This window comes from Anopheles merus, chromosome 2R (genome assembly GCF_017562075.2).
Source record: "Anopheles merus strain MAF chromosome 2R, AmerM5.1, whole genome shotgun sequence".
Classification (NCBI taxonomy): domain Eukaryota; kingdom Metazoa; phylum Arthropoda; class Insecta; order Diptera; family Culicidae; genus Anopheles; species Anopheles merus.
This window is the reverse complement of record NC_054082.1, coordinates 50,420,067-50,444,281: the sequence shown is the minus strand read 5'-3', so window position 1 is coordinate 50,444,281 and position 24,215 is coordinate 50,420,067. Positions and strand designations below refer to the sequence as shown.

At 44.3% G+C, this 24,215-nt stretch overlaps 2 protein-coding genes across 10 annotated transcripts in view; one reads left to right on the top strand and one right to left on the bottom strand.

Annotated features, from left to right (window-relative positions):
• LOC121591113 (A disintegrin and metalloproteinase with thrombospondin motifs 9) overlaps positions 1–24,215 on the top strand; it is a 150,621-nt gene that overhangs the window by 103,246 nt on the left and 23,160 nt on the right. For all 9 annotated transcript variants that reach the window (XM_041911498.1, XM_041911500.1, XM_041911499.1 and 6 more), the window contains one exon: positions 9,380–9,578. In XM_041911498.1, coding sequence (XP_041767432.1) covers positions 9,380–9,578 — 199 coding nt within the window. The remainder of the gene's footprint in view (positions 1–9,379; positions 9,579–24,215) is intronic.
• Positions 2,041–8,703, bottom strand: LOC121591109 (vitellogenin-A1-like). Its single transcript, XM_041911493.1, has 3 exons — positions 8,485–8,703; positions 3,438–8,381; positions 2,041–3,363 (listed from the first exon to the last, which is right to left on the bottom strand). Exons 1-3 carry the CDS (start codon positions 8,513–8,515, stop codon positions 2,180–2,182), a joined length of 6,159 nt encoding a protein of 2,052 aa, XP_041767427.1. The 5' UTR covers positions 8,516–8,703; the 3' UTR covers positions 2,041–2,179.

The following is a 24,215-nucleotide window of genomic DNA, read 5'->3' as shown; positions in this document are numbered from 1 at the left end:
ATCCAAATCGGTCTTGGATCATATCAATTAGCAAACCATAATAATAATAAGTACTTAACAACACGAGATGGTTCGTTGATGTATTGAAAGGACGCGCCAGCTCCTACAGTGTCGGACGGTTTCAATTTCCATCCAGACCATGCTCGAATATCGAGAACTAACTATCCAATTGCGCGGTACTGATTGGTCGTGGCACTTAAAGCGTATCCAAGCATCAAGCATCTTAATGCACGCAGTATGCAGTACAAATATGAAATGTTGATAAAATTATATGTTCTTCAGTCGCACTCTTTTAGCATTCATAGATAAATACCTTGAGCAAAACCGGCATTCATTTCTATTTTGAAATAATACAACGACTAACCGTAGGGTATTATTAATGTAGGTAAATTATTGTTATTAATTTTTTTTGACTTTATTATTGCTTAATTTTTAAGGATTATGCATCATAAAGTACTAAATAATTTTCAGTTTGTTTGTGAACTTACTAAACTTACTCTTTTTAATACTAACCATTGAATATTACAAAAAAATAATGAAGAAATAAGTAAATAAATGAATTAGTAAATAAATAAATGAATTGATATAAATAAATAACAACATTAATTAATAAATAACTAAATAAATAGAGCCGGTAGCCGTCCAGGCTACCTAAGCTAAAGGTTTATCTAAGCTTATCCAATTGTAAACCTTTGTTTTCGGCTAATAGAAGCCATGAGTACGGGTACTATAAAACAATCAGGTTCTTTTCCAGGTTTTTTAATGTTTGATTTTAGAATTTTACTTCATAGAAAACTGATTACAAATTTCTATATCAAATTAGTTCATAGGTTGGTTAAACTAAACTATTAATAAATAACATGTTGTAGGTGAATCCCACTTTGTTATTTCATTTATTTCCAGTAGAATGTAGTAGATGCACTAGCACCTTTTACTGAGAAATTACCATATAAATACTAGTCATCGACGAAGTGCGACCCGCCTACAAAATTGCCAGCATTTGAACGCTGGGAACAAACTATTATTTTGCAAATTGCTGAGCATCTTTTAGTATGGCATTTCATACTGTCGTACTCTTGCAACTTTCATTATTGCAGAGCAATATGGATTGACGGATCAATTATTATGGTCGAGGTGAACTCGAGGTCAAATTTCCCGTATGTAATACTAACATTATTTCCTTTACGACGATGAGATATTCACAATGATGAAAATCGCATACGAAATTGTGTATAGAGAAAATACACCTAGGTCTTCACTGATTTAATGGGCATAACTGAAGTTTTGCATGCGTCAATGCCTTTTGCCTACGTAATACTGTGTCAATGCAACAAATATCTGCGTTTCGTGATACGCGATCTATACAAATCTGCAATACAACGATTTAGAAATTATGAAATAGCTCTATATATTTTTCTCGCGGTAGTATATTTTCTCTCATCCATTATTTCTCCTTTATTTCATACAAATCATTTGGCTTCATTTTTGTCGATTTTAGGAAAAAATTGACGCATTGGAAAATATCATCCAACATTTAACAAATCCAGATGATTTTTTTACGAGTGCAACGATTGTCAAAGAGCTTTTTCCTGAGAAATTAATTATTAGTTATTAGTTGTTAGGAATATTGTTTGCAGCATGGTGAGGTCAAAAGTTTTGCCATATTAATGATTGGGCCGGTCTGGTGGTACAGTCAACTCGTACGACTTAACAACATGGCCGTTATGGGTTCAAGCCCCGAATAGCCCGTGCCCCCATACGTAGGACTGACTATCCTGCTATGGTAACAATAAGTCAAAGAAAGTCAAGCTCACTTCACCAGTGGGTACAAGCAGGCCTTGACCGACAACGGTTGTTGTGCCAAAGAAGGAGAAGTAGAATGATTCCATGCTTTTGTAATATTTACATATTATTATGTATAGGATTACAACTAGGCTCGAGTTGATGTCAAAATGTATTGTCACGTCCAGTTAAAACGAGTATATTTGTTCATCCGAGTTCACCAACTGATTGCTGATAGAGAGTTTACTTTTAATAAGTTCTTTAGACCATACGTTTTCATAAAATGCTCTTTTTATTATAAATACACCTCCATTTTTTTATACATTTTCATAATGCTTGATTTTGATTCTTTCACAAACGGTTCATTTGGCTCGGGTTTTCAGTTTGATTTGTGTTTTTAGTAGACGTGCGCACACTTCTTGGGCAAGAAAAACTTGACGGTCTTGGTGACCGATTTGTTGCTCATGTCCGGGTTGACTCCCTTGCGGATCTGCTGCTTGTACAGCTGAGCCACGGAATCGGTAGCGTCACGGCAGTGGACATCGACGTACTTGGGAGCCTTCTCGGTAGCCTTGCATTGCGAGGCGCAAGTTGGGAGCGGACGGCTAGTGAAGCAAATCTTGTCACCCTGCTCGACGTACTGAGCCTGGTATTTCACGGGGCACTCCTTTTCGGTGTATTGCTGCTTCTCAAAGAAGTGCTCACGGTTCGGCTTGCGCTCCTCCGACGAGGACGAGTTGGAATCATCAGATTCATCCGACGACGACGAAGACTCGGACGAGGATGAGTCCGAAAGATCAAAGTCCTTGTAGTAGTATTTGTAACGCTGACGTCCGGCTTCCTGCTCGCTGATGACGTTGCCGAAGTAGTACTGGGGCTTGACGCAGTGCTGCTGAGCCTTCTGGTGGTACTCGGTGAAGTAGGCCTGAGCCGGCCCACTGCAGTTCATGCCGGTGAGCGCGTACGAAGCGGCAAAGTATTCAGGCTTGCGCATGACGCACTGGTCGGGGGTGATGAAGTCGTCCTCTCCTTCGCCATTGTTGGTACCGCAAAGACCGACGAAGTTGTTGAAGTACGACTGGTCGGCGAAGAAACGGGCACGGTATCCGTCGAACACGATCTTGATGTCGTCATCGCGGAAGCTGATCTCCAGCTCGTTACCAGGCAGGGCATAGACGCGGATCAGCGGCTGATCGCCACCATCATCATTGGTGTACATTTCGACGGCGTACTTCTCGTGGATCTGCTGGGGCTTGCCATTGATGTAGACCGTCGGGAGCTCGTGTCCGTGGGGGATGATATCGATGTTGTAATCGTTCTGCTTGTACTGGCCAAGGATAGCCTTCAAGAAGAGCTGGTTGTCCTCGCCGTGACGGGCCAGGATGGTGATCTGCTCATCCTCTCCGAAGCCGTTCTTCCAGTTGTATTCGTAGTCCGAGTTCATGAAGTGCGAGTCCTGGGCATAGAAATAATAGTCAGGCTTGACGGTGTGCAGCACAACATGCCAGCAGTTGCCAAGCTCATAGTCGTAGGTCTTTCCATCGAAGGTGTTGACGAATTTGTTCGACACAACGCAAGATGCTGTAGAGAAAAGAAAACAATTATTGGTATCTTTGTAGCGTGTAGTAATGATGAAGTTACGCCTGTATACTTACGATGGTAGTTTCCGCGGTAAGCGTAGTTGAACATGCGCTCGTAGTAGTCAAAGTCGGGGTGGACGGAGAAGAAGTAACGGGCGTATTCGCTTTCGATCGGGTAGTTCTGGATAGCGAAGCTACGGTCAGATCCGTAGAAGGAAGCGTTGTAGTAATCAAAGTACGGAGCTAGCTGGAAGTCGATTTGGAACTGGTTGTGCTTGCCCTGGAAGAAGTAGTCCTCGTTCCAGTACGGGAAGGTGAAGTAACGAGCGTAGTCGAAGAACTGGTAGGTCAGGTTCTTTGCATAGTTCGAGACATCCTTGTACTCAAAGTTGAACGAGTACTGATCGAAGTATCCGGCTTGGCGAGTGGCATTTTGACAAGCGGGCAGTTGGAAGTATCCGTGGTCCATCTGCTGCTTGCAGCTCTGGCCAGCCTCGGAGATACGCAGGAAGTGGCGGTAGGGCTCCGATTGGATCAGCTTACCCTTCATCGAGACGTGCGATCCTCCCTGGCACTTCTCACCGTATGCCAGCTCCCAGTTCATGCTTCCGACCTTGTCAAAGTTGAGAACATTGAGGAAGTTGAGCTTGGGCATGTTCGGGTACTGGTTGGTAGCCGAGAAGCACATCTGGAACTGCTTGCCAGAGAACGGAATGAACTCGAAGAAGGCACTGGACGACACGTACGGGCTGAAGGACAGGAACATCAACAGACGCTCCTTCTCGTCGACTGGGCTGTCGGCATAGGCGGTGGTAAACACGAACTCAGCCTTCTGCTGCTTGCCCTCGAACACGATTCCGAAATCGTAGACATTGACGTCGCTGTTGCGAATACCGGCACCAGCGTTGCGCATGAACTGCTCCTGTCGGCGCTGGCTTCCGGCGTAGTAGACGAAGGGCTGGGCGTAGTTGTACTCGTTGTAGAATCCAGAGTATCCGTGGCGACCCTTCGGGTGTTTCACGTCGGCGGTCTGGAAGTCCTGGTCGTAGTCGGCCTGCTTGTGCTGCAGCACAAACTTGACATTCTTCACGCTGGTGCGCTGAGCATCGTAGTACAGGTTCAACTGATGGTAGTGGTAGGTCTCCGAGGCGAACGGATAGACCAGCGCAGACCAGTAGTCGTGCTGCTCGATGTGCTTCATCAGGTAGGCGTAGTCGATGAAGTCCTTATCGTACTTGGCCTGGAAGCGCAGAGCAACGCCGGTCAGCGACTGACCGAACGACTGCTCGAACGACTTTGTGGTTTGGGCGCGATCGTGCAGAATGTGCACGCTCGGCTGCTCGGCCATCGGGCGCAGATCGGCGATGTCCTTGTATCCGGTGTACGGCCACGAGCTCATGTGGAAGAGTAGCACGTCCTTCTTGGGCTCCAGCGGCTGCACGTTCACTTCAAAGTCGTTGTTCTCAAAGTCGAAGCCAAAGTCGAAGCTGAATGGCAGGTAACCCTGGAACTTCTTCTGGTAACCGGCGACATAACGCTGGTGGTCGAAGGGCGTAATGAAGCCAACCTTGGCATCAACCAGGCGAGAGTAGGCCATGTTCACATCAGCGGATCCGTTGAACCAACGGGGCATATGGATAAAGTCGTCGTTCTCCTTCTCGGGGTATCCAGTGGGGGTCTTAAAAATGCTCGGGTAGGTGGTGGCAGAGGCCTCGAACTCGAACTTCATCAGAGTCGGGGTCTTCAGGCTGTAGTGGAATGGCAGACCGGTGGCCAGCGGGAAGGCCATGGTGACAACGTTCTGCTGATAGAACTTGGTCATGTTGTAGGCGAAACCATCCTCGAAGTCCTCGAAGTACTTCTTCACAAGGCTCGGGAACTGCTCAATGGTCTGGTTGTTGAAGGCGAAGAAGCGCTCTCCGTTGAAGATCTGGAACATGAACTGACCCTCCAGCTCCTCAGCCTCCTCGGGATCAATGTTCAGCAGCTTGGCGATGCGGGTGGTGGACCACTTCTGGAACTCCTCCTGGTTCTTGTTTCCGAACTGCTCGTAGTAATCGTTCTGGTACTTGTGGTTCTTGTTGTACTGGCTGAAGTAGTCCTTGAACAGGTGCGGATACTGCTTGTAGTACTTGTAGTAGTAGTCGCTAGACTTGTACTCCTGGTGCTTGTTGTAGCTGTCGTACTGCTTGTCGAGCAAATCGAAGAACGTCTCCATGCTCGAGATCAGGTAGTAGAAGGTCGAGAAACGCTTCAGGCCACCCATGTTCTTGCGCAGGTGGAAGAAGAAGCCGCTCGGGACGTAGTGGTCGTCAGCAGCGATCGGGGAGAAGTACATGCGGTACGAGAGCTCAAGCTCCTTGAAGGCAAAATCACGCAGGAAAGTGCCAGAGTACTGCAGGCTAAAATCGCGGGGGTTCAGGTGCTTGACAGCGGCCTGAGCATTCTGGGAGAACTCGTAATCATCATCAAACTCATCAGCCTCGGAAGCGCTCTCCAGAGCGGTCTTGACGGCAGCGCGGACGTACGTGCTCGGGTCGTAGTGGGTCTGCTCAGCCATACGCTGGAGCATGTATACCGGGGGCTTCGTGCGGATCAGCAGGTACACTGCAGCACAACGGACCTCATGGGCATCTCCGGTGTTTTGATACACCTTGAACAGCACAGAGCGAGCCAGACGCGGGTAGTTCTCGACCAGACGGTCCAGAGCGACAATGAAAGCCAGACGCTGGAAGTGGGTCACTGGGATCTTGCCTTCCAGGTACGGTTCGAAAACGTTCAGGATCTCGGGGTGTCCCAAATGTCCAAGACAGCGGATGTACACCTGCACCTTCACACTGTCACCAGCCTTGACGGCTTCACGCAGCTGGTGCGCGAACCACGGCACAACCTTGTGAGCCACGATCTTGTAGTCGGCATCAGCCAAACGGCCAAAGCTATACACCGGGTAGTAGTTGTAGGCCGAACGGTTGTTGACCTGGGCACGGTTCAGGAAGTCACAGTAGGAAATGAGAGCGGTGGTATTCAGGTACTCCTGATGCTGGACAGCGTTAGACGTCACCAGCAGGAAGTACTCGTGCATCACCGTTTCGGTCGGGTAGCGGATGGTCTTGGGCAGAGTAGCGATGACGCTGGCCGCTTCATCACCACGCAGTTTCTTCTCTTCGATCAACTCCTTGATTACCTTGAAGGCAGGCGGGGTACCGGCCTGGGCCAAAGCGTCACGGAAAGTGTTCCAGGCGTCAACCTTCTTGGCGAACGACTCGCTGTGGTTGCTGCCCTCTTCGCGTTCCTTCTGCGAAACAAACAGCTTCTGGCAAACGTCGTAGATGTCCTGGTAGTGCATGGTGCGCAGGACACGGGCCAAAATGGTGAACTTGTTCAGCGTGTTCGACTTGGGGACCTGGGAGATTTCCTGCAGCTCGTCGGCGATCTCGTAGGTCAGCTTGTAGGCGTAGCGAGAGGCATCGACGTTGTGGGCGTACTGCACGCTGTATCCCTTGTATCCAGTGAAGTAGGGAAGGAAGGGAGTCTGAGGGGCATCCTTCATGCTTTCCGGGATCGGCTGGTAGAACTCCTCGCTGCTCAGCGAGTCGGAGTCAGACTCGGAAGAGCTGTAGAAGTCGTGCTCATCCGACTCCGAAGAGCTGGACGAAGAGCTGCTGGACGAAGAATCATCGGAGCTAGACGAGTCGGACGAGGTGTCGTTTTGCTTACGCAGACGGTACTGGTCGCGCTTGTACGCTTCGTAGTACTGCTTCTCCTTGAAGGCATTCAGATCACGACGGTTGCGGTTTCCACGACGCTCGACTTGCTTAGCCTGCTTCTTGTACTGCTCAGTCGGGCTGATTTTGAAGTTTTCCGCTTCCTCCTCCGAGCTAGAGCTGGACGAGTCCGAAGAGCTGGACGAGTCAGAGTCGGAATCCGAAGACGACGACGACGACGACGACGACGAAGAGTCATCGGTCTCGTTGGCCGGACGAACGAAGTTGTTCTTATCATGAGCCATGTTGTAGCTGTACACCAGGTCGACGAAGACCTGACGATCGTCAGCTGGGCCTTCGGGGTACTTATCGTAGGGCGTGATTTCATTGAGCGTCATGTTGACCTGAGCGTAGACCATAGCCTTCTGGCTGTTGACGAGCGACGGGCTGACCACAACCTTGTTGACGGTGGACACCGACTGGATGGTATAGTTGTACCAGTTGCCGGTCAGATACATCTGGGTCACTTCCGACTTGGTCATGATGTTACCCATCTGGTTGGTGTTTGGCTTGAAGTCGCTGAACCCGCTGAAGCCAAAATGGAAGCCCATGCGCTGCTCGCAACGGTCAAAGTTGCGGGACTTGACAACATGGAACACATGCTGGTCTTCCTCGAGCCACTGGGGCTGAGGAACCCATTCCTTGTGGGACTGGAAGTGGAATTCCGGGACGGGGTTGACGTCGTAAAGGGTTTCACATTCGCCGGTCACCGATGGCTCCATGGTCTTGTACACACCGGTGAGGGTGTTGTTCTCCGGGAACTGGTTGAACTCCGACTTGATCACGTACGCTCCCTGGGTGTCCAGCTGCAGCTGGCTGACCCAGCCCTTGAGCATGTTGACCTCGTGGTTGGGGACCGTCTTCTCAACATAGAAGCCCTTGACGGCTCCCTTGTTGTAGTAGATTCCGAAGGGCTTCGAGCTGAATGGCATCGGCTGCCACTTCAGGTTGAAGCGCGACAGTTCAGTACGGTATCCACGGGGCAGATACTCGTTGAACGCCGCGTACGTCGGACGGTCTATGTAGGCAACGACGTAGTTGTGATCCTTGGGACGGATCACCAAATAGCCGTGCGTCACAATGCCGGTCCAGTAGTCCTCGAGGTCCGGCAGAGCGGTCATGGTTTTCGTCGTCACGTTGTACACGTACTCCTTGTTCGGTTCCCAGGCACCGAACTCGAAGCCCGTCTTGTTGAACGGGCGAGAGGAGGGGAACTCATACTCGTACGAGTACTGGTACGCCGTACACAACCCCACTGTAAAACACAAAGCAGCACACCAACCGATTAGATATATTGCACGGCAGATGAAATCCTTCCAAAGGAATAACGAGCCAACGATTGAATGAATAACACTTACCAAGCGTGAGGAGGAGTAACTTCGCAATCATGGTTCGGTTGTTCGCAGTTGCCCGGATGCTTTGAATGCACTCCAAAGCTCGAATGTGCCTTCTGGTGGTCACAGGATCATCTTTTATACCTCAAATTTGCTGATCTCACGGTCCTGCTATCATCAAATCTTTTCAGCTGCTTCGAATAGTGTAATAACCGCCGTGTTGAACGATGAAATAATTTTTACTGCCCACATGTTTACAGTTTGATTCTTATCAGTGCAGCACAACGTCTGTGCTAGAATAGATTAAAGATGGGAGTGTATGGAAGATTTTTTTATCAAATCGACTAGGGATCATCATCGCCAATTGCTTCAACGGTAATTGATTGTTTGCCTTTTTACTTTTACGCTTATACATGATGCAGTTGACGCATGATGATTGTTGAAACTCTTAGCATATGAGGCAAGCTTTCAAAGATTTTGTTGTTGGGACATTTCATAATATTTTTGAGTCGTTTGGCAGATAAAATATATTTTAAAAAATAACTGAAAAAAGTTTTAAACATAAATTTTATCATTTTCGCAAATGTGACCCAAAAGAACCTATAAGCGAAAAATCATGTTTAATGTTTACTAAAATTGTCTCAGACAAAACTAAAGACGAAGAACCACCAGACAACATGAAAATTTGGATTTATTATCTCGTATAACCCAAGTTGTTACCAGTGTCCCAGTTACTAAAACATTTGTTGCTTTTTTTGACAAGGACTATTTTCATTCATTCTTCGCAAACAATTCTCCAGTTTAAAAGCGAAAAACTCACCTTAAACTACCTGATGTTTACATTGCCATAATAAAATGCCTTCAGATAAATTATTATGTTGCTTATAACATATAACACTCGTTCTTCTATCAAATACAGCAAGGACACATTAAAACCACCAACGCATCCTTTCTAATACAACCGGCGGACAATGCATCGAACAGTGATGCACGTATTCTACACCGCATCCAACGACTCATGGCAGACAAAACCAGTTCCGGAAACGATGGACGAACGCTAGTCGATGGCCCAATCACACCGGCGCAGGATTGTGCTGTTCGAACAGATCATGAAGCTGGTAAGTAGATCCATTTGAGATGCACTTTCAAGCTTCAAGCTGAAACGAAAATCAAGATTCAATAATAGAAAGATGAAGAATTGTGAAATATTCACTAAGTATTTCTTGTCAAAACGAATTTTAATCGTTCCCGTTAGCAAAATGTAACGTCAAAATGGCCCTCAACAACGCTATTTACGAAGCAATGCGGGTCGCGAACCGAACAGTTTAGGGACCCTTTGGATACATGGATGTTGAAATTTCATCGGAGTCGCCCAGCTATGCTACGACTGGGTTGTTTTCGGTGTAACGTGCCCCTTCGTTTGGCTATACTGAGTACTAGCCACATTCATATTATGCAATTCTAACTTGTGTCTTTTGCTGTGGATTTGTATGCATTACAAAATTTGAACAAGCGTTTACCTACGGCCACTGAAACTTATTACTTCACATTGTTTAACGATACGTTTAATCTTATCGAAAACAACCGACGTGCGTACCCCACCAAATGATTGAAACAGTCGGAGGTTTCGCATATAGCGCATCGAAATGAAGGATGGTTAGTGGTAGATCGCAGACCTAAGCTATCCAAAGTTACGTTGCTCGCAAATTCTCGCCTGCTGCAAATTCGATTTGCTGACCGATTCTACCCTGTTGATGTGCCGTGCATACCTCACCGTCCACTAATGTTTGAGTGTGGAATGTTGTTGTTGCTTTGTCAAAAGAATCTCAAGATTTGGAAAGTGTTACTCACCGTTCGACATCGATCGGAATGTAACAGGAATGCGGTAGCTTGTTTACGTTACTATCAACAACAGCATCATCATCATTATCATCTACGTCGGTAACCATCGTCTACTGTAATTATCAGATTCTATACCGATTCCCTTTTTCTAGTACATTTACTTCCACAATGCACTGTGTTTACCAAACATATAACATCGGCAGTACTGCATGCAGCCTAAACCTCGAGATTTTTTCCTCACAACATTTCCCTGCTTCCTACGTATAGTAAACCGTGAAGGGGTTGGGCATATTTTTACCTTCAGAGTAAGGGCTGGCTTTAAAACTCCCTCGAATGTGTTTACACATTAAAATCAATTTGTAACAAGAGATTAAGTGTGTGTTTGAATACTAAACTCATTAACGCGTATGCGTGGTCGGCTACTGTACAATTGGGCAGATTTTTGTCTAGTGGCTAATCTTGATCGTGACCCTGGCCTATGAACGCTTTTGTAGCTGAGCTTGTTATGTTTATTGCTCTCTTCAATACGATTCAGTAGGCTAGTTTACCGTAAAAGTAGATCGATGATGTTAGTTTTTACAATTCATTGTACTATATCGCATCAATTTGCAAGCAAGGCCAGTACTTTGTGTTACCAGGCAGTAATAAAAAAAATCTCAAGTACATTTAATCCTCACTTTGAAAGATATGAAAATGTAACCGATAGTGAGGTCATATCCGTCAGTTAACTCGATGGATGTCAATTTAGTAGATAATATTGGCAAAGAAATATGAGCCGATCTGGTGGTACAGTCGTTAACTCGTACAACTTAACAACATGCCCGTCATGGGTTCAAGCCCCGAATAGACCGTGCTCCCATACGTAGGACTGACTATACTGATATTGGTAACAATAAGTCACTGAGAGTCAAGCTCACTTCACGAGTGAGTACAGGCAGGCCTTGACCGACAACGGTTGTTGTTTATTTGTTTACTTGTTTTTTTTTTATTAAAGTAAACCTGATTTGGTCGAACTGATTTGGGTTAAAAGGGGTAAATATACATTTACATAGTTGTGCCAAAAAAAGATTAGGAAAGAAAACATGATATATTTTGTTTCGATTACATTAAACTATATGTTTTTTAATGACGCAATGTTTAACTAAAAATATAGCCAAAATATTGCCTTCAGAATAAAAAAAACCTCGTTCATAGTATCAACTATGTAATAACCAAACCAAAAAGATTATTCTATGCGGATATAACGCTATTTTCCAACATTCGAATTTAACCTACAATCACACCTACAATTTCCACTAGGCTATTACAATGTGTATGTAATGGAGGCGTGTATCTTCGTACGTGATGGCACGATACCTATTTTTTTTATGTTTATAAAGACGTTGAGCCAATTGGCCTCATTCGCCTCTTTACGATACCTGATCATTGATCTTCATAAACAGTTTAGTGTATAGATCTGTCAAGTGGCATGCGTCACAACTCGAATGTGACCTAAATGCAGTCTAGACCTAAGAATGTTCATCAGAATGGTCAATGGTCAAACAATGGTTTAAAACTTTCAATTTTTGGAAAAAGACCTCACTAAGGATTTCAGATTATATTGTGCTTAGTTATACGGCAAGCCTAAAATCAATACGGCAAAGCCGTTCCTCCTGAATCAAAAAGATAAAAAAAGTCAAAAATATTTAAATTACAATGACATTTACTACGGATACACACCATTATTCAAATGATTTCCAATATACTATATTAATTTGTAATATAAAATGTAATACAAGGTCATCGATTCATTAGACCAGTCATTCGAGTAAAATTTAAGGGCTTTCTGATACCATTAACCTCGTAAGTTTCTTTTGCAACTTGATCTTCTAATATATCTCTTTTCACTCACATATTTTCTCTCAGCTTAGCTCCGCATGCTACATTGTTGCAAATATGCAGCTACTTCCTATGTTTGGGGTTTTGACGGTTTCGTACTAGATATTTTGCTCGGGAGTAAAATAGTAGTTATCATAATTACGCTAAGCCCGCCCTCTCTTGGTGCTATCTTTTACTATCATACCCGGCTTCCGTCACCCCTACATGTTCAACCGTAGTGATCTGTGGTTTAGGGCGTCTGAGTCGCAAAACAGTTGTGAACCGCCCAGACGATGACGCTGGTCCGAGGCGTTTCATTACACGGCGTAGATTATCAGCGACATGATCGAACGCAACCAATTTATGCTTATTTTTAATTTCGATCCCTCGAGGGGACCACACCCTTTCTTTCCCTTCGTTTGGTCGCTTACGAGATAATCGATCGATAACCACTAAGTCCCGAGGCGTGTAGTACAGACATCCGAACGGCTGTGTTTCGATCACACACGCCTTTTTCGCTGTTTTTCTCAGCATTTAGGTGTACATAACGGGATGTGCTTGTACTCTTATGGTCGTTGGAGAACCTCGCGCTGAGAACAACTTAATCAAAAGAGTATATCATGGAAGGAATGCTATTTACTTTTCGTTCCACCTTCTCTCATCGCTCCTCTTACTCCTTCATATTGCAATCAAGCCTACATGCACCGAGACACATGATCTTTCAACCTTTGAAGACGATGCTAAACGGTATTTTCTGATCAGGTAAATAATCATTGTATGTTAGGGCATAAACAGTGAGGCTACGTATTTACTACTACAAATGAAATGCCCTGACATATAAAATCAAACTTACGCTTTTACTTGCACAACTTACCATTTACTGAAAAATATGTCAAAACGTCATTCCTTGTTACTTAAAAACGCGTCACTAAGACGATGTGGGAAAGCTTTTAAATGCATCCAATGTGATCAGAATAATGTATGATTTATTACATGCAAGCTCTTTTCTCTTCAATCAGTGGCTCTGCTACCTCGCAGCTACCCAGACAAGCTGGCGGCATATTTGCATAAGAAGATTAAATGTACCCACTGTGCTGGAGTGCATTGTTAAGCAATCAGGTGCCCACGCTCGTCTCGTGCAGAAGCGTGCTGAGTTTGGCTTTCATTCACCAACATACGATTCAATGGCAGACGTTCGTGAAGGAATCGTGCAACGGAGACATCGCACATAGTAACTTGACGTACCAGCATAGCATTACCACAGAAAAGAACACCGTGATCATGAAACCTAATCATTAGCCGTATCCCGTTCAAATAGATCGGTTCTTCTATTGTGAGCCAGAATTCGTTTCCTGCGGCAGTGTCTCGTACGTCCTGATGTACGACATTTGTTGCTAGGCTTATGCACAATATCTTCCACCCATGTTAGCCACATTGCATAATTTGCACGCTTCCAGACACCATTGAGGAAACGCACTTTTCTGCAGTCGCACCCTGCGTCTAGGTGGAAATTAATGGATGGTTTATGGCCACGTAGGCAGCAGCAGCGGCGTTGCATTCGCCCACCTATTATGCAGAGGTGCGTAATTTCATGTCGTTGATGTTGTTGGAAATATTAAAGAAATACATGTATCCTCCAGCCACCCGCAACTCATTAACGGTCTATGATTCATAAAGCCTCGTTAACATAGATTTGTATTACTGTTAAATACCTTGCCGAGCCCTTTATTGGACCTGGGCTCATGTGAGTTTGCTACTGCTGACTGATTAGTCACGTGTAAGGGTAATGACTATGGGGTTCCGACAAATATTTCCCATCTATTGCTGCGATTTAAAATAAAAATATACCATGTAACCATTTTATTGAATTTGAGCATTTATTAAATCTGAACAGTTGCAATATTTAATGCAAATAAAGGTCGAGTTCACTTTTCAATTTAAACACAATCTTCAAAGGCAAATAAACGGCTTTAACCATTAATTAAATTTGTCCGTAAATTAGTTAATAGTTTCTGCAAATATCTCTAACATGGAATAGATTTTATTGGCGAATAAAAAAAAAACTACGGTTTCTATCGGTTCAGTTTCGGATTCATCTTACTCTCAATATATAAGCATCATGCAAACGTCCATTATATCGTTAGTCCCGCAGTACGAAAGTGTACAAGGGGCGTTTAGTTATGCTTGTCAATCATAAAAAGATCACTTCGGCCCGGCCCAGTGGATAAAGACCGCATTGGAGGGCGAGTGTCAACAGCCGCCAGGGAGGGTAGCTTGAACGTGACGAGGGCGACAGAAATTGATAAGCAAACAAATTGCGCTATGTTCGATCCAATTGGGCAGAGCATAGCATATCGTGTACGGAGCGTATCAAATGCGCGTCACTTTCGGTATACATCACTTAGCCTTCGCATCGTGGTTAGATCCTACGCATCGGCCCTACTGTCGGGCAATGTTCGCATCTGGTTAACATTGACGACCGCGTTCACCGAACCAACCGCAGATGATAAGTCAAACAATCGATTCCGCCGATCGTTTGGTGCGCGGTGGAACGGTCAAGCGACTGAGCAAGAAGATGTTTTCTCCAAACGGTGACCTTCGGGCGTGTGCGGCGCATCAGTATGCACGACGGTACACGGTTGCTAACGGTTGGGTAACGCCGCTCCGCTGGCAGCACGTTGAATTCGGGAGACCCAACCCCGTTTTGGAGCAGCACAGAACGGAGCCCCCACCTGATCACCGTGCCAAGATCGCTGTTGATAGGCTGTAAATGTTAAGGTTGATTAAATAAACCTGAACGAAGGGCTTCGGCTCACGTTTGCCACCTGCGATGCGCTTCGCTGATGATTATCAGCAGCAGCCCACGGTAAAACATCGCCCTCAGCACGGCCAAAGGGCAAACCTTTTGGTGGTTGTGCGGTTGCCGCAGCGTTTTGCCGCATACGTATTGTGCCCGTTACCTACCCGATTCGACACCTGCTCGACCAGACCATGAATCAACAGCGGTGAGCTTAAACAGAAATCCTATCAGTACATAATTCATTGACCGATTATTAAATCTTGGCTCGCTAATTGGCGATAAAGTGAACATCTTCTAGCGTCGTTTGCTATTCAGATGTTTTTTTTTTTTTGCCCGTACCCGATTGTGCCCTGACCAAACGCTGATGGACAGATAGCGGAACTTGGGGCAAGTGTGCCACCTTAAGCATTTCAAGTTATAACTCACTAAAACGTGTTTTTCAAAAGCCGATTTAAATCTCATAACCATTTTGCATCTATTTCCTCACTTATAAATGAGTTTCGCTTGAAAAAAGTGCAAACAAAACAGTTTTTGAAGCGTTTTAAAAAGGGTCCAAAAAGACGTTATTTTTTGGGCTATGGGGCAATAGTGCCACTCGTATGGGGCAAGACGGCCACCTGGTTAAAATAACCGTTTTTTTAGGTAATTGGAAATTATTACGTTTGTACCACGAGTGTATGTATTCCTACATGTATTTAGTCACCAATGAACCCTTTTTGACCACCAACTGCACCACAATATAGTTTGTTACTGTTCTGTTTTTCTGGCGTGGAATCCGCTCACAATAGCGCACCATTCCGCAGCACGCTACAACAATGTTTACATTTTTGACAGCTCGCGCCTATGAAAGATGGTGGCACACTTGCCCCAAACAGAGATGGCACACTTGCCCCAAAAGTTGTAACTTTTTTGAAATTGAATTTTTAGGTGACAAAAAGAAAGTTTTTTTCAGCTAAACCCACAAAAAATTTCACGTTTTCTCAGCTATACGGTGGTGTAAATATTATCTCGGTTGATTGTTCGCATGATTTTTGAGAGCTTATTTGGTTGGATTAAAAAATTATAATATTCTGCTCAATTTTGAAACTCAATATAAATCAGTTTAAAACAATGGCCAGAATCGATTAATCTATACGAAATTAGGCTCAGAATACCTAGTCATTGGAAAGCAACTAACTGTATACACAATTGATCATTAAACTAAAGTTTTTAAGGAAAAATGCTTGGTGGCACTCTTGCCCCGTATGGCACACTTGCCCCAAATTCCGCTACGTATTATGTATGTTCAGGCTCAGTAGATGAAATCGGCTCGGCAACATCACACCACATCATACCCACACGTACAAAAAGATACATTCCCACCACCCAACATCAGATCAATGTGTCATGTCGTAGAATAGATGTATCGATGCAAGAACGTGTTAAAAATTAATTTTATACGTTTTTGAAATTCTCGTCACTGCGATTCTGTCTGTCTGGAAGGACCTGGTTGCTCCTGCGTAGCTGCTTCGCACCTTTTCTGATGAGATACCCACCAACAAACGGCAACACCTTGTAAGGAATTTCATACACAACATGTCCCCCGCCCGTTCCAGCATAGACTATATCATCGCCTACCGCAGTCTCAATGTGATGGCTGTCGTTAGGTGAAACATGAAATCTAATTATGTAAATTGCCTGCTAAAATCTTTGACTGACGTGTAACAACAGTTTTCGGGTTTTTGTGGAGTTACTTTTTTCCTTCTTGGAAGTTGCTTGCTGTTTTTTTATTGGCAAACTATGATTAGAGTTTCTTCTTCCTAGTTCACCCGTACAACGCGTCTGTTCAATGGTGGTCGGCTTTTAGCATATTGGGAGCGATGTAGGCCCCGCAACAGACAGGGGGAAAACAGACACACACCCTATAAACAACCACTCAGTAGAGCAGAAATGAGCATTGAATGGAGCCATGGGATAATCTAGGCATATTTTTTGGCTATCCCTGTCAGCAAAACGAATACTGTGAGGCGAGGACGAATAGCAAAAACAAGAACTCCACCAAACAAACAGGTTCCAGCCGAATTCGATGATTGATCGAACAGTCGTCAAAAGGTAGCTCGGAATGATCGACGCGTACGGGAATTGCGATAAACGAGCAGCTCACGAGCATGGCGTTTGGGTGCTGGAAGGATAAAAAGGGATAAAAGCTAAAAATGCCGCCCGCCGATTACCAGCTGACACGGGGCACGGCAACATCTCCATCAAGCAGAAACAGGGCACGTGCTGCCCGATAGACAAAATTGTTTCAGCACGATTCCGTTTTGACGAATCGATGATCAACTGTATTATAACTTCTCGTAAAGCTTATGCCGATTCTTTGCACATATCAGCTATGTGCAAGATTCTCAACAAATACAGCCTCATTTTTTATTCTAACTTTAGTATTGCAGCGGTAAAAAATAACATATTATTAGGTGCAAGAATAAATGTAGGCCGGGAATTGAGGCGTAGGATAGCTTTAACTATGTTTCAATTATTGAGACGCTAGGCCATTGAACATAAATAAAGAAATAACAACATTACAGGTATTCCCCGATATACGCTATTAATTGCTTAAAGTGGTAGGTTTTAGCCTCTAAATTAGGAATTTGATCTGATTTGAACTGAAGATTATTATTTTGTACTTTTTTAAAATGGCTTTTAAATTCGACCAAAAATTGATTTATTTATTTATAATCGCATATAGCTAAATCGCATGTATCGAGTATAGTATATGTCGGGGAATTCCTATTATATCATAATTTTGTCCGTTATTCCATTAGTTTCTACTCTTCTTCCAACGTTTCATTCAACGATTGAATGACGTAAGTGACGTTTCAACCACAACTGCACACTATCAAAAAGCCAACAGCTTAACTTAACTACTTTTATTGATTATTATTACGACCGTGAATTCGAGTCATTGCAAACGTGTCTTATTTCATCCTCAGAAATGTGCTCTTCTCGATCAGATCTTGGCACACTATTCGCCAAAATGCGATCTAGGTCAATCCCACGACGCGTTGCTACATTTGATATTCAGTCCATGTTGATTAAAAACAACGGTTAAATTAACTGAACCAATTATTCGCTCAGCTCATCCGAACTTGGTTCTGTTCCGGGCACTCATTCAATCTACAGAACTTAGGTCTAATTCTAGCCTTTGCGTATACTTTTAGTAATCAAGAATCATGGACGAAACTACGATATACACAAGGCTTAATGAACAAACGCAAGGTTGCAGAGAAGAGAGCAACTCAAAAACCAGGTCAACGATCATACTAATACAAAAAGTACGATAAAATATTACCCACCTGGGAATGGGTTATGAATCTTTCACTATCTCTTTAGTTCGCTTCCCGCTTCCGTGGTGATTGCGTAATTTTTCGCAAGGTCGTTCCATGATGAATCGCATTATTTGTTCCCCAGCGCGAGTTCACCCGTCCCCTGCCATCCGCTGTCCAGCCCATCAGGAAGCATGCACGGTGCCACGACAACAATCCCAGCTGACAACCCGGACGAAGGCATTGCCCGAGAATCTAGCACCCGTATCATCGTAGTTGACAAAACATCATCGCCCCTGCCATTCAAGATCAGCAACGTACGCGGTGCTTTAGCCTCTCCGTATCAACACGCTACTCTCCGTATCACACTGCTCACTGATAGTGTTTGCCTTCTGCTTAGGAAACTAATAAACGCGAACAAGTTGTTGACCGCTCCAATGTAAACAGCTTCGGGTTACTGAAACAAAACTGAAAGGCTCAACTAACTGACTCATCGATTGGCGTTGATAGGCAACCGTTCGGTACCAGGTGTTTTGTGAGAAAGCGGGATCTTGATAACAGCTAATTTAACATTTTTGAACAAATAGTATCTGAGCTTTGCTAGAAGATTTCTATTTTGAACCACTGGATGGTACGTGTGATTATTTTTTGAGTATCGCATTATAAGCACGAGTTTATGGGAAGCTTTTTTTAATTTACTTGTAAATGAGCGAACATTTATCACAGATCCTTCACACCTCCATCATAACACATTCAAGCATAATCCAGTCAGTGCTAGAGTGCTGCTCTGTGCCCTCACCTTTGCCGCTCAAGTGGATGAGCAGTACTTACCAGCTTTACATAAATTACAGCTCCACTCATAAAAAGAGATCTGGGCAAACACAAATCATGACCGGTCTTCCTACTCACCTTCAACATGTTATGTAAAATGGCACCCGAGGCCCATAAGTGACATCGCCCTCGTCGGTTGCAACGTTCCTTCAACGAATGCACTGCACTGCAAGAGGAGGTGCGCAATAACGTTTACCTCACGTCTTAAGGTTGCATCCTACACTAGTGTCTTCAAATTGCAAATTGTTTACTATTTTCGGTTTAACGGCTGCATCCGCTCCATCGTACCTCCCGCTTTTGGGCAATCACGGTGACACTGTTTCCACACCATAAAAAATAACTAGTGTCCCAGTTTGCTTTTTAAAGGGAAAAAACGATTCATCACATGACTCGAAAGTCAGATGTCGCTTTAGTGACAATGGATTGAATGATCTGTAGTGGAATACACGTCTGTACGGGAAAACAAACGTGCGCAGAGATACGAACCTATCGGGTTTAAATTTGGTCCATACAGTACTACCCCAAGCTTTCCCAGAATGTGGGTCGAGAGCGGATTCTATCGGTGCTGGAAACAATGTTTTTCTCTCTCGTGACACTCGCGGTCGCCTTTGCGGTTGAACAATAACATCCCATGCAAAGACCCACCAAACCCACACAGTTTCCATGGCTCAATAAAAATCGCTCCTTTATGATGCTGTTTACGTGATATGTTGTGTTATTTTATTTTATTGCACTTTTTGTCAACCACCTGTGTGTACTTCACCTTGCGGCTTTCGCAATGCGCAAGTGCGCAATGTGATCGTGCAACATGATCCCAAACTACTACCGCGCCCATTTGCACGAATCATGCGCGTTCCGTTTTTTTCTGTAATTTTTATTTGTCTCGTTGTCACAATCGACTCTCCAAAACCTTTGTATACTGTCTTGCTCTTGTCTACGTGAATTCCGGTTTGTTTTTTTGTACTATTCCGTGACTCAGGTACGGGAAACAAGTTGTTTTGCCGACGTCGTGTCTGCAAAAGCCGAAAGACTGCTCATGTGAACGGATGCTGCCCGCGGAGCAGCACTAAGAAGTCAAGGATGGTTGGCCGCAGTGCTTGCCGTTTGGTATGCGCAACTGATTTGCATGAAAAAGACCGCCCAAAAAACCTGCACAACTCGTTCTCGGTGCCGGAAATCGATCCGTTTCGATGAGTATGAGAAGATGCTCAGTTGGGCGAGGTTTGGTGCCGAAAAAAGGCAAATAAATTTGTATCATGTATGTTTATAGAATCCGTACAGTTGCACAATTATTTGCGTGATCAATAGTTTTATTCATATTTAAAAATCTTGAATCGTCCAAACTGTTCCTGAGTTAAATACCGTTAGGTTTGCATAAATATCGTCTTGTATATTTGTCAAAAGTGATTGAAATAGTTGTACATAATTTTTCATTAAACGTGCGATATCTATCCCTTCAACATTGACAAATTTACCCCTTTTCGATTATGCCTCACACAGTGCCAACATCCGTACGGGTTTCATTAAAAATGCCGACACAACTAACTCATAACATCAATTCCAGTCCGCGGGTGTTATCAGATCATCCAAAATTCCATATAATTCAAATTAGATCCCATTCTCACGCAAACGATTAAATTGCCCGTTTAACCAGTTAGTCTTGATTTGTCGTAAATACTTCGGCAATAATTTACGAGCAGTATTAGCCGATTGATCGTTAACGAGCGTTATAGAAGTTTCATCGTCAGCTTCACCCACATTTCGCACACGTGTTCCCTGTTCCATTGGTCCACATTTAACGTTCGACCGAGAGCTAATAGATTCGGTGGTGATTTATTGCACATACTCGGTCAAATTTTTAACCCTTGTTTATTCTTTGAAGCACGTTTTGATAACTAATGTGTGTCAAGGAGGATCCGGTTTATGCATCCGAGAGATGCATTTTCTTTCCTCACTTTGTTGCTAGCTGATTGCTTACAAAACAATCTGGTAATTTGCCTTTTCTTACCCCCTTAAATGCAGTCGTGAGAAACAGAAGGTTTACTACAACACGACCACAGGCCGCAGCAGCAAACTGACGGACACCATATGCTTTAAAAACATGGCAATGCAATTTTCAGATGCATGTTCTGGCGAACATGCTTTCCTCAACTTGTGTTGTAACGATCCCTGCAGTGAATAACTCGTCGTAAACTATTGTACAAATACACACCGATGGAATGGTTTAATTTATTTCAAACATATTGCTCTCGCCGTTGGACTGTTGCCCGATAGGAAAGTAATTGTTGCTCTAGTGGGGGTTTTCTGTTTTATTGAACAACTTGTCTCACGCGCGCGCGCCCAGCAAGCAGTCTGCCCGCAACCATGCTTTAATTAATTTCAACATCGTAAAACAATTGTACAACGAAAACGCTTTCCGTGAAAAGTGTCCCCCCCCCCCATCCTCTGGCAACGAGACACTATGCCGCTTGCCGTGTAGGTGCCGTTCGATAGGCGCTTATCGCAATTGAATATCTTCAATAAAGGTGTTTTACAAGCGTTGTTTGTTGTTGTTCTTTGCTCTTTTTTTCATTCCGTCCTTCGAGCGAAGAGTGGATTGAAACATGCGGCACGAATTTACTGCCGCCGACGGACATTACTCCCGTGGGAAAGATAGAGAACCGGTGATCGGCTGGGGTAATGGATTAACTTCTTGTGATTAATTAAACTGTCGATAAGCTGATCTGGTTCCCATTACATGCTGCGCGTTGTTGGTTTTCAAAGCCGACCGTTAAGCGACTGTTGGATCGGAAAGGGGGTTCGTGTCTTATGCATGCACTCAAGTTTTTTTTTTAATATTTTGAACGATTCAGTCCGGCTGGTGTCGCGAACAGCGTGTATACCGCCACGCATATGATGTACACGAGTTTTTAAACATAAAGCTAAGTCTATAAAAAGTTTGAATAACCAAACGCTTCTACAATACTTCTAAGTTGCTTGACTAGTAGTTTTGTATCTTTTTACAGGCCATCCAATTAGCTGTTTAATTGTATAAACACTGGTCGATATAGCTCTAGTATTTGTACCGATTACCTTGTTATTCCATCACTAGCCGCTTATTAGTTGTGATTGAACAATTTTCTCGTAGCAGTATAGAAACCGTTCGAACGTCCACACAAACAATGTCCTCACTATGTTCTTTTCCTGATTCACCTCAACGATGGTCGATGAAGTAAAAACAAAACAAACGCGTTTGAGCTAGTGTTTAAGCAGATGCTGACAGGAAAATTCCATTTCAAGGGCAATGCGACTGGCATGCTTTGTCAATCAAGCGTTGCCAGTCAATCTGCTAATAACCTTTGATTCGCTGAAAAAGATAGAATCTCATCTCACGAAGTTGCGCTTTGGCTTATCGATTCAAAGTCACCATTCCGTGTCAGACCGAGTAAATGGTAAGGTGTGAACATTTTCTTGCACAGAAAATGTAAATTCCGATTGTCACTTTTCTTCTTTGGGATGTATTAAACTGAACAAAGAACCTGTACAGCGCAATCTGCATAATGCACTCTCGTCAGAATTATGCTTCATTTCAGTGCTTGCGTCTCGTCGACCGATTATAGTGAACGCATCTTCATCCAACCTTTCAAAATTGGACAGTGAGACAGTCGTTACACACAGCGGCATCGAGTACTTGTATCTATCTTCTTCAATCTGACAGAATCCATGCAGTGTGTTGATGGACACCGTCTACCATCAGCATGGACACACGAGTGATAGCATGCAAGCTGCGGTCTTCACGTTGCGTGGCACATAAATGATAAATTACCATTGGCGCCTTTATATAGCAAATAGCTTGCTTCCTGGGTCTCTGTAGTGCATCGTCCAGACGGCAGCTCTCTTTATCTTTACCCCGCACGAAGACGGGTCGGTACGAATGCAGGCATGCTCCCCGCAGCCACTCACTTCCCTTTCGATAAGACGCACGTACCAATTAGCTTAATCGCCAATTAAAACCTAATCAATTTCCCACAGCCAGACAAGGACCAGGAGAAGGCGCGAGCTTGGCGTATCAACGACTGTGTTACCAATTAGCGCGATTTATAATAGCACGCACTATCACGGCATGTGCTGCGACCGATCGCTTGACAAACCTAAAACGTAACGTTTATGCGTTGTTGGATTTTGGCCCGTGCAGTGAAAGGGGAAATTTTTTGTGTGCCAGTTTTTTAAAGTTTTATCAAAATGTGGGTTCTTACAGTTAACAATGAAACACACCATTATATATTTAAAATCCTTTACAGCCATGCTTACAACAGCGGCAAGCGTTAAAGACGGTCATAAATCGACTTGCATTTCATCATTAGTCGTAAATGGCTACCATAGCTAACACCTGCATGCGCACGCTTTTTGTTTCTTCATCGATTCCAAGGATGCACCAACGGACCTTAAGTACAAACCGCAGACATAATCGACTGTAAAGGGTATATATGAAATGCTGCCGCAGTGTCACACGGACAGGTGACTAATCGTTCACCGAACAAATCAACCCTCACGCGTCTTGCGCAACGCATCTATGCCCGGAGCGCACCACAGGATTCCAAACGCGATGGAATGTTAAAACCAATGCAACAAAGCGCGCCATGGTAGACTCGCTGGCGCACGCGGAACGAGCCGCTACGTACGCCTCGTGGCTTCAAACCGAGAGCACTGATTGACAAGCCGGTTTGGCAAATTGACCGACTGGCTGACAGTGAGTTAGTTGGTGCAGTCCGTCCAAACAGTGCTTACCGCCTTCACCACTAGCTCCACCATCTAACCAACCAGGTGTGCACAAGTGACAAAATCAACACGCACTCATAAATATCTATCAAACGCACCAACTCGACGGCTGGAACAAATCGGCACTCCACCGAGCTGACAGTGAAGTTGAATTCGCTGTAAAGTGGCATCGAACCGCCCGATTGCCCGCACGCTGCACTTCCATCGGCTTCGCAGGACACTGCAGGACGCTCCGTGCCGGTGCGGCCTGCCCCATGCACCAAAAGCTACTTCAACACTCCTTCAACCGTCCGGTCTGGCCAACAACAAATTATCTAACAAAATAAGGCAAGTCTCTGCGTCATCGAGACTAATCGTCGGTGACT

What these genes read in the sequence shown, in the direction of transcription:
- LOC121591109 (XM_041911493.1), bottom strand. Translation starts at nt 8,515, where the DNA reads ATGATTGCGAAGTTACTCCTCCTCACGCTTG. An exon ending in GTTACTCCTCCTCACGCTTG is followed by an intron (nt 8,382 to 8,484) that starts GTAAGTGTTATT and finishes TGTGTTTTACAG; the next exon opens with TGGGGTTGTGTACGGCGTAC. An exon ending in TTACCGCGGAAACTACCATC is followed by an intron (nt 3,364 to 3,437) that starts GTAAGTATACAG and finishes TTTTCTCTACAG; the next exon opens with CATCTTGCGTTGTGTCGAAC.